This window comes from Sparus aurata, chromosome 20 (assembly GCF_900880675.1).
Source record: "Sparus aurata chromosome 20, fSpaAur1.1, whole genome shotgun sequence".
NCBI classification, from domain to species: domain Eukaryota; kingdom Metazoa; phylum Chordata; class Actinopteri; order Spariformes; family Sparidae; genus Sparus; species Sparus aurata.
Genome location: NC_044206.1, coordinates 15,541,313 through 15,552,605, shown reverse-complemented (window position 1 = coordinate 15,552,605; position 11,293 = coordinate 15,541,313). Strand labels below are relative to the sequence as shown.

General features: G+C 46.1%; 1 protein-coding gene across 1 annotated transcript in view; it reads left to right on the top strand.

Annotated features, from left to right (window-relative positions):
• Positions 1-1,784: 1,784 nt before the first annotated feature.
• The window catches only part of nrg3b (neuregulin 3b), a 220,638-nt gene continuing 211,129 nt past the window's right edge, over positions 1,785-11,293 (top strand). The window contains exon 1 of the mRNA XM_030400688.1: positions 1,785-4,579. Within this exon, the coding sequence (XP_030256548.1) occupies positions 3,733-4,579 (847 nt within the window). The 5' untranslated portion in view covers positions 1,785-3,732. The remainder of the gene's footprint in view (positions 4,580-11,293) is intronic.

Below are 11,293 nucleotides of genomic sequence, written 5' to 3'. Positions count from 1 at the left end.
TGTCTATTTGTATTGCTGATTCCATAGAGCACCTTTAAATGTAAACATTGGCTGCTTTTCTAGTAAATGAAGTGTCTTTGGGTTTTGGATTGGGGCCTGCAGACACTGTATATTGGCATTAGTAGTATTATTGGTACTATAATATTGATATTATTGGCTAATATTGGCCTGTTACAGATACACCCACATCTGTGTTGCCCAATGTGTGCCATCATTAAAACTTTCTTTAACAGAAAAAACGTTTTTTAACTATAAAAAATGTACTTTTTCGGTGTTCTGACGTCCTTTCTGACAATGAAGTTTATTGTCAAAATATAAAATATCCTTCCTCCAGGCCATACGTATGTCACAAGTAGTTAATAATATCAGCGCAAAATACATGGAAATAATTGGCAGATTAATCGATAATAAAAATGATTGTTGTCATTTGCAGCCTTACTTTTGTGCTGCTTGTTTAAGACTTTAAATATACCGCATTGCAAAAATATTGAAAATATCAGGCACTTACTGGGATATTGAACTTTAAAACCCATTTATGGTTCATTGTATTTATGACATTTGTCTTTACAAGCAACATCTGTTGCATATCTGTCCATTGGGGCTGGGCGACATATCCATAATATGTTGTCACTGTGATATGAGACTATATATCGTCTTGCATTTTGGATATGCAAAATGGCAAAATGGCATACGTGTTGTCTTTTCCTGGTTTCAAAGGCTGAATCGCAGTAATGTGATGCCACTTTCTGAACCTACCAGACTCCTCCACTTGTTCTTACATTAGCCTTTATCCAATTTGGTCATCATATTGACATTACTGATGATTATTAATCAAAAATCTCTTCTTGTTAACATTTTGTGAAAGAGACATCCCCTACAGTACTGTATTGCAATATTATGTTTGATTTTGGTAAATGGTCCTGGTACAATATAACTTTGAGGCCACAGTGCTGCGAGTGGTGTGCCTTCATTGTCTCCCTCGCTGCTACAGGTTTCTTGAGCTAAAGGTCTCCGGGCAAAGGGTGCCAAATGTAAAGCCCACTGAGGCAGCACGTTTGTAAATTTCACAATTTAAAAAAAGTGCAACCTAGTAGTTCATGGTTTTTGACCTGAAGTGACCTCACACTGTCATCCCCTGTGGATTCGCCCTCACGTAAACACATTGTAATGCTGACTGTGATCACGCCCGTGTCTGTCTCATGCAGCTGCTGTGTTGCATGCTCTGTAAACACATCATGAAAAAAAAACAAAAAAAACACACCAAACCTGGCTTTGATTACGTCATCAACCCCCCCCCCCCCCCCCCCCGACACACACACACACACACACACACACACACACACACACACACACACACACACACTCATATTCTGATATCAGTAAGTCACTCTGGCCATAAAAAGCCGGGCTGGCAGTGCGCCTAAAGCACAACTGTCCCTTGTGAACAGTTAAATAAAGGATTCATCTACTGCCCATGGAAGTATCGAGTTGAAGTAGTGCTCTAACTCGCCCATAAATTATGAGCCAGGTGTTTGGTTTGTTGTTTTTTTATTTTTTTTGTTGCTCTTGTGTGCCACTGCTGGAAGACACCGGGGTGGCGCCTCTCTCCATCCCTCCCTCCTTCCTCCTCTCATCCTCTCCCTCCCTCCATCTAACCGCTCCCTGGGGTGTGTCTGTGGCATCGCATCGCCTCTCCTCTCCTCTCCTCTCCGTGTGTGTATGCGTGCGTGCGTGCGTGCGCGCTGCTGTGGCCGCCGCCTCCTCCCTGTGCCTCCCTATCTGCATCTGCTGCAGAGCTCAGCCAACACGCATCTCCTCTGTGCTCTCTCTCTCTTTCTCTCTCTCTCCCTGCACTTGTTTTTTCCCACTACCTACATATCTCTGCCCACCACAATCTTTTTCTTGCTTTTTTTTTGTTGAGGGGGAGGGTGGTGCTGATGAGGGGAGAAAGTAAGCGCGCACCTCCACCCGAAGAGAGAGAGAGAAAGAAAGAAAGAGATGGGGCACTCACTAGTCGTCACTTTAGAGTATTGGGGACGGCGGTGAACCGGAGGGAGAGAGCGCCGGATGGCTTAGGAGCCGTGAAACCCACATCACTCACCGCGGATTGAGCAAGCACCCCTCCTCCTCCCCCTTCCTCCTCCCTCCCTCCCTCCATCCTCTCTCTCCCTCTCTGTCTCTCCCCCTAGTCTGCAGCCTCCAAGAACAGCCGCCGCATCATTTTTTCAGAGCAGCAGCAGCAGCAGCCCCCTCCCTCCCTGCCTGCCTGTCTGCCTCCATCCACTCTCCATCTCCCTTCTCCTCTGCTGCCTGCACCACTGTACTGTGGGAATGCAGCGGAGGTAAAAACAAAACAAACAGACAAACAAAAAACGCATCGTGGAGGATTCTTTCTTCTTCTTCTTCTTCTTCTACTTCTTCTTCCTCCTCGGATCTATCCTCAGCTGCGGGGCGGACAGCTTTGGAGACGCACGGCTGTCACCCCCCCAGTCAAGAGTAGAGTGAGGATGGTGGTGGTGGTGGATCCGTTTTTTGGATTTTACCGGCGGATCACAAACGAACCCCGAGCTCACTTGGACGCCCTGCCTCGCATCAGTTTCGGTCCTCTCTCTCTCTCTCGCTCTCTCTCTATCACCGACTGGATTACCTGCAGCTGGAGCGGACCGAAATAATACAAAAAGAAAAGAAGAAAAAAAAAAAGGGTGGCCAGGGCGCACGGAGAGCTGAGGAGCCATCAGAGGGGGGAAAAAAAAAAAAACTTGACAAAGACACCTGACAGACAGACAGAGAGAGAGAGAGAGGAGGGAGGAAGCTCTCCGAGAAGGTCAAACGGACTCAGGCGACACCTTTGAAGAAATACCGGATTAAAGGAACAATCCGCGGGTTTTCTTTTTTTTGTTGTTGTTGTTGCGTTTTTAAGGACCCCTATGCGGCCTGATAATCAACCAATTGAGAGTGGAGAAGGGTGCCGCCAGAGCCTGGGTTGTTGGTCTACGCACGCACACACACGCACGCACATGGATTTACAGCTCCGGTCTGAAGCGGATCGATATCCTTCCTCCTCCTCCTCCTCCTTCTTCTTCTTCTTCTTCTTCTTCATCATCTTCTTCTGCTTTTTCCTATAATTTTTTTTTTCTCCCCCGACCGTCGGCTTTTTTTTTTGGTTGTAACAAGGGAGGAGTGAAGCATCCTGGGATTTATCATCGCTTCGTTAGGCTGAACTACAGTGAGGCGCCCCCTCGCTTCGCTCTCTCACCTGTCCATAACCTGTGTGCTCGTGTGGAAGTGTGTGTGTGTGTGTGTGGTTTTCTCTCTTGTGCATATCCGGTGTGTGTGTGTGTGTGTGTGTTTATGTGCGCGCCTGTTGGTGTGTGTGTGTGTGCGCGTGTGTTTGGTTTCTTGTCCGCCAGAGGGAGTGTAGGTTATATTGCTTGTGTATGCATTTGAGTGCTGTGCCAGCTTTTAATTAGTCGTAAGTGACTGTGAGTGATTGTGTCTGCTCGTGATTGTGCATAAGTTCATGGTTTAGGTTTGTGCATGTAGATGTGTATATCTATATATTTATATGTATAGGGAGGATATAGGCATTGTTTGGGTAGTTACTTAAGATGCCCAGCATTTCTCCTGCACCACACCCCCTTCCTCGTATTCGCCCTTGTAACATTTGGCCACCTGTTTGACCCCCCACCCTCCCATTCAACACCCCAAGAGACGAAAAACATCTCCGGCAGGATGAGCGAGCGCTCCGGTGCGAGCACTCTGGCGGCCATGACGCTGGAGGAGCCAGGGGCTGAGCAAGCGTCTCCCCGAGCCCCGGGCCCCCTCCGCTGCGGCCCCTGCGCCGTGTGGCCGCGCCAGCAGACGTGGCTGTGTGCCGTGCCCCTGGTTATGGGCTTCGTTGGACTGGGACTCAGTCTCATGCTGCTGAAATGGATTGTGGTAGGTTCCGTCCAAGACTATGTACCCACAGATCTGGTGGATCCAAAAGGTAGCATTGGGCAGGACCCTATATTTCTTTCCAAACCCAGTGCCATGCCCAAGGGGCCCGACATTCCCACCGCCACCACGACTTCAGCTGCCTCTACTACAGCGATGGTGTCGACTACCACGCCGCTAGCAGCGGATGGTACCGCCCCAGCGCCAAGAACTCGATCGGGGCCGCCAGCAAATCACTCAGCCAATGGCAGCACTGCCAACGGGGATGGCAACCGGGCCCCACACCTTCACAACCGTGTCGGCACCCGCGTTAGCGGCGGGACAGTGGTTACCAGTTCCACCACTCGCGCCACCCGACTCAACGCGCCACCTGGTGGTAAGGAGGTTACCCCTCGCAGCACAGTTAGAAAAGGGAGCAGCGCCAGTAATGGACGTAACGGAGCTGCTAACTCGAAGCCAGGGCAGACCTCTGCTAGTATCACTACGACAGCGCCCACCACAACTACAGCTACTGTGAAGACCACTGCTAAGGTGCAGCCAACCACCTCCCAGCCGGCAGCCCCGGTCAAGCCCACGTCACGCTGGAATCACGGGCGCCCAGGAAAGGGCCCCGCCACACGCCCACATCACCGCTTCCGAACATGTAAGTTACCCTTTTTTTTTTGGGTGTATGGAGTTGTGTGACTAAGTGCGGTTGTACGATGGTATCTGTGGAGCTTGAGATAAGTGTTCCACAAGAGCTCTTTACCGGGCCTAATCGTATAGCACTATACAGCAGCTGCCTGTTGTCACGTGTAACTGTATCCATGGGTAGAAAAAAAAATTCTCTTTTGTATGATATGATTTGATATGACTGATGGTCTGAGAATATAAATTATTTCCCTTTATATCCACATGGAAAGTGGATACTCCAGCAGCTCAACATTAATCGCATTCATTAGCACAGACAGATATCAGGGGATATTCTCCGTATTTTCACCCCTCTCGTCTTTATCTTTTACTTCTGCATTAATCCGATATGAATCTTACCTCCGGAGGAGTTTTTTTTTTTATCTTTCCTCACACTGGTTTGAGTACCATTAAAGGCAGGGCGCTGTCTGGCAGAATTTGTTTTGTCTGCTCGAGTTGGGATGTTAAAGCTTTGTGATATGTCCTGTGACTAAGGACAGCATATTTGTGTTATGAAAACAAATAACAGGAGCTGGTGAGGTGTCGAAGTGGGAGAAAGGTTAGCTCTCACCTCCTGTCTAGAGGAATCAGATACAGCAAGGCCACACATCTCATTTAGATGAGAGGATACTGGGAGCAGAGTGTCGCAGGTACTGCTTTCACACTGCGGGGATGATGCTGAGAGAGGGAAACAGGCTCAGAGGGGAAAAATGGATGGATACGGGGATGAGAATGAGGTTGCGGGGGACAAGTGGATACAGACGAGAGAGGCAAGGGAGGGAAAGAGGGGGAAAATACTTTGCGTAACAACATAAAAACTGAAGAGGGGAGGCGAAAGGATGGAAAGAGAATGCAGGAAGCACAACAAAAGCAGGAGAATGGAGAGTGGGAGCCGGGAAGAGAAGCTGTGTGAGAGAGATGGCAGATGGAGTGGGCTAAGTGAGGGAAAGGCTTGAGGGAGACAGAGGCTGTAAAGCAGGGAAGCTGCGAATTTTGCATATTTAGCATTGTGTAAAGAGAGAAGGCTTCCTGATTATTCATGCCACACGGGGCATGTTTTTAACATCACAAGGTGTCTTTTTGCAGACGTGGGTGGGGCAGGATGCGAGGGGAATCGTGAGCACGGACTGTGTGGAACATTTTTTTTTTCAGTTTTTTTCACGAACTCCAGGCTCTGTTTTATGGGATTTAATTGGCGGCTTTGATTATAAACTCCCTTTTGGCTCACGATCATTCATATTTAATTGCCGATTCACCTTATTCCCCGTTGCTGTTGTTCCAATGCAAAAGAATCCAGCAACAAACAAGTTCTGTGATCATTGTGTCGTGGTACAACCATGAGCTAAATGGTTTCACCATGGGACGGGATTATGTTATAGCTGTTTCTCCTGTCCTGTTTTTTCAGCAAAGTGCTCTTGAGGATGATGACAAAACATCGATGTGAAAACCGATCCCTTCTGTTTTTCCACATTCTCTGGTATTAGTCATATGTGTGGACAGCAGTTCCGGTTGACTGCATGGTTTCCACCAATTTGTCAGTTCGGCACGTCAATGGTATCGATTCGACAGGCAAACAGTGATCAAGTGACACAATTTTCCTCTTTCTTTACCTCAAGGCAAACATATTTTTCAGCAAGGGAGAGGTCGGACATTGGATATTAAACCAACCATTTCAGCTGTGCAGAAAATAACTTCCAACTGAGGGGAGAACATTGGCTGTGGTGAGCTCAAAATTCACCCAGCAACAATGGATCCCAATGGCAGCAGAAGTGTAGAGATCCGACTGTAACAATGGGGGGCCAATTATATTGATCGATACTGGCCTATCACAGATACATTGCTTTCGGTGTATATGTTTTCTATAAGGTGCCAATATGACATAACCACAATTTAAAGATAATTGCAAAAAAAGATAATTGACTGATATATCAATACATATATATCAAGTTTTTAAATGAAAGGAAATGCTCATTTTCAGGTTCATACATTTATTTGGGTTACTACTAGAATGGGTTTACATGCTTTAGTGCTCAAGAAACACGTAATTTCTCTCACACTGAAACGCCCTTTTTTTTTTTTTTAGCTCCTGTCTCTTTAAGGCCCCCGTCCCCGAATACCCAGTCTGCTCTGATTGGTCAGCTCACACACGCCTGGGCCAGCACTGCACACCTTGTCTCCTCTCGGCTCTGTCATGTTAGCTTCACTTCTGAACCTGGATGCCAGCAGACATTATCCAAATGTGTGACATGGTGATGTAATGTGATGTCAGAAAATCACGGAATTTAATGCGGGACTACTGACAAGCCTTGTCAGGAAGCAGTGTTTGCTTTGGGAGAGAGGGTGTTCTGTGGGGCTTTTTAACTTTTTTTTGCTTTTTGACTTTGACATGCACAAGAACCAATTCTACACACTGAAGGAAAGTGAAAAAAAAACCCCAACAAATAAAAAAAGCAGGTCTCCTTTAATATCTTTATTAGCATTGGCCCAAAAATCAAGTTTCGGTCAGAATTGCTCATAGACTCCTCCTGCAGCGTAGTCCACTGCTCCAGAGCCAACTACGTCACCCGACAAAGAGCTGCCAAACAGTGGAAAGCTGCCAAATTGGGCAGCCTCCTTGTGTGCACACATCTGTCTGTACTGTATACTATAAAAGGGCACTGCCTTCAAAAGCTAAAGCATCCTAAAGCTGCCCCAATTAATAAAAAGCAAGCAGATTTCAGGGGAAGGCTGATGTTGTTGATAAGTCTCCAGCCTACATATTGACATCACACAGAGTGGGCTGACATTTCTGCCCACTTGTGGAAATTTTATTCATCTGTTTAGTAAATATCTGTCTGGCAACACGTGACGCTCTGCGGACACAAAAGCACATCTCTGCTGGGCTCACGGATTTCAAATCAAAAGGGAGATGGATTTTTTTTCGTGTCGTCTAAGGAAAACTCAAATGTAAAGCAAATCTTTAAAAAGTACAGGCCAAAAACTTGCGCAAAGACTCTGAACCTAAAGGACAGGAGAGCAAATGAAAGACGGGAACTTTCAGCTCCTTCTGTGTTTGCCAAAAACGTCACCATGGCTGTCAGCTGGAGCACCTGGTTACCAAGGTGCCATGGTGACGTTTGGTCTAAATTAAGGACGTCATATTTGTGCAGTTAGATCCTTTGGGTTTGCTCTGGCCTGATTACTTAGTGAGAGAAGCCATTAGTACATTCTACAAAGCAGTTAAAAGTGCAGAAAGAGACTTACATATATGGGATCACTAGTTTACTGTACTGTGTGTCACGGTATCAGCTCATGTGATATTTTAGGTCATTATGACGTGGCGAATCTATCTTTATCATCTGACATTTCAACAATATGAAGTCCTTACTCACTTACCGTCTAGTCTCGTGGCCCGGGGATCTGTGCATGAGTGATTTGCTGCCATCGGTGACTTAAGGCTGAAGCATCTGTGGCAGAAAACTGGATTAATCAGTTGCTTTTTCTTTTGCTCATCAAGAAGCAGTAGAAATCCTCGTACAGTCAGGAAGTCTTCCTTGTCCTAGAAAAAAAAACCGTTTGATTTCACAGAGGGGTGTTCTCTGTCCTGATTTGATAAAGTGGGCAGGGATACCAGCCCACCTGTACTGCATGAGCAAGGGGAGGAGAGACATGGGTTACTGATTTAACACTCTTTAATGGTTGTAATATAAAGATATTTAACACTTGTTTAGATAAAAATATATCACTTCACCAGTTGAATTTGGTACATCTGTGTTTAGAGGGCTCATTTTTTATTTGTGCAACAACTGTAGCCATAAATCCACTGGTTTATACAAAGCATGCCCATAAAATAGACTATTAAAGCATGGTGGAATCCGCTCTGTCTGTCAGTGATTTGATTTTTTCTTGAATGAAATCAGTTCAAAAAACAGTAAGAACTGGCAAAAATGTAATGGCAAGTGTACCTGCCATCGCCGATGCAGCTAACCCGAGGGTCAAGATTAATATCAAATGGCTTTGTCGTTCGGCCATGCATCCAGGATTGACACATGGGTGAAGACATGGAGGCATTCGCTTTACTGGATATTATTCGTGTTCACAGAACCCTTTTGTGCAGCTTTATCTTTTTTTTTGTGTACATGCTGTGATATATGCACAGCAGTGACACAGTGCTCTTAAGAGAAACACCAGCCGTTTATGAAGATAACTCGGGCGTTTCGCAGACGTCTTCTGAAGCACGGCTGCGATGGTGTGCCGAGTTGTGCAATGCTGCGTATTTTAAGTGTAATCATACTCGGAAAGTGTCTCAGCCGATGATGAAATGCTCTGTAAAACATGCCTTCAGGTGCATTTGTCTTTACCCACAGCCGAACTGATCTCTTATTTAATTTGAAGTCACGTGCTAACGCAGTCATACTGTACGGTCTCTGGGTTTCACATAACCCGCACTGCATATGGGAGGCAGTATCATTGTGTCTTTCTCTTTTCTTTCCTCTTCTCCACTCTATTGCTCTCGCTGCTGCTGCTTGGTGGAGATCTAAACGAATCTGTGTGTCCTGAAGGAGAGACGGGCTCCGTCTGTTGGGGATAAAGACACAATTTTACCTTCTCCTTTGTCTTCTTTTTCTCTCCTCTTTCCCCGCAGTTATTGTGTCCGCTCTCCGTGTCATCGTATTCCCGGTCTATTTTCGAATTGCTTTTGTGTTTTTCTATCTTCTTTCGTTGCGTTAGCTCCTCGGCTCGCATTCATGAGCATGTGGGCCGACTCAGGGAAAAAAAAAACGAAAAGAAAAAAAAAAAACTGGCACACTTCTGAGCACTAAGACAAGCATGTAGCGTGTGTGTGTGTTCTCATATTCATGAATCTATCATCTGGGTTTTCTTTTTTTATTTGTATCTGAGGCTATTATGGATCCCACTCCGCTCTCAACACACAAGCCCCATTGGCTCAGAAGTAGGGAAATAACAGGCGAATGGAGCAGAGCACAATGATTGCCTGTTGGGAAACCATGGGACGCGGCGTTGGCCCGGATCCCGTTCCACCCTCCTCTCGGTTGTAAGAAATCTTCCATAGTCGAGCGTGCTTGTGATTCCGCGCACATCTCGCTAAGCCTGAAGTCCAGACTTGTGAATCGCCGGCCCACATTGATATATTTGTCAGGGCGATTCTAAAGGTCTGGCGTTTGCTCAGATCGACCCGAATCAGTCGGCGCCTTTCATAGGTGCACACTCGTTTTGGAAGAGCGTCATCCGTGCGAGAGAGCCAGACGCAGAGCTATCAAGGCTTCTGTAAATCAACAGACTGAAACGACGGCCATTAAATCAGAACAGCTGTGCACTGAAGGCATTTAAAGAAAAAAAAAGAAAAGAAACATGAAAAAAATTTGTTTCCGCTCCTCCCCTGGGTTTAATTTATCAGCTGGCTCCTTTGGTACTTCAGAAAATGCTTCTTAAGGATTCACTGCTCATAGTTAGTCCTACATCTCACTTTATGATTTCCCCCGCATTCTTGACTTTGTTCCTGCTCCTCTATCCAGGGCAGATTAATTTGGCTTAAATGACTTCGATCAGCGCGTTAAAGCTGACCACTGTAGCCGCCCCGCTGATGCAGATTCGGCGGCATCTTACAGTGACGTCAAGCGGATGACCGAGGGATCCCTCAGTGACGGGGATTGGGTCGGAGCAAAAATAAGCTCCCTCCCGAACAGAAAAATGGCTTAACAAGAGGCCAGTGTCAAACTGAATACTGAAATGGCATTTAAGCCTGAATAGGAGGTTAGCATCATGCATTGATGAAGTCAAAAGCCAGTTAGATGTCGTCCCTCAGCTGATTTTTCTTTCCTCTAGGATAGGAAAACACATGAGAGGAATCTTTTTTTTGTCTATGACATCAGAAAAAATGGATGTTTTTCTTGACACGCAAGCCCTGTTTTTTTTGTTTTTTTTTCTCTGACTATACATGAAGCCTACACAAAGTACTACTGTAGGACCAGTGGAGCATGTAAGGGGGATTAAAAACAAAGATATAAATCCAGTTTGTCTCCCTCTCTCTCGCTCTGTCTCTCTCTCCAGGGAGGTCAGGCTCAGATTTGCCAGGCTGCCTCTGAGGCCCCTCTGTCTCTCCTGAGACACGCTCTGCTTGTTCGTCGAGGCCGGCCCAAGCAGGGCTGCCTCTGCGCAGTGTGTGTGTGTGTGTGTGTGTGTGTGTTTGTGTGTATTTATGTGGGCAGCTGCACCGATTTACAAATACCTTCCTGGTTTGGAAAAAAGCGCAAGCTCTCATGCCCCTGGTCCTATCATTTTAGGCTTAAAAGTTATTAAGGAACGTTTGAACACGAATCGTCTCTCGGCCCCTCGACATGTGACTCGCAGATCTACAGTAACACAAACCTCGCCGTAAGCCTCAGAAGATTAGCTCAATGGTGCAATTTGATGTTAACACACTGAGTAATACTTTCAAAGATGCTCTTTTTTCTTCAGCAGCGGGAGCAGGTGCCAGGGGCCTGTCAGTCACAGTTGAATATGACTTTGCTCTTGGAAAAAAAAATACCTGTCTGACATGACTGCAATAGACATGTGACGGGTTCCTGGTGGCCTCTGTACATCAGAGTCTCATTTAAGTGGTCTTAATTATTTACAATAAACGGGGAGTTATTTCAGTATCCATAGAGTGCTTGCATGGATGTTACCAGAAATAGAAATTATTCAT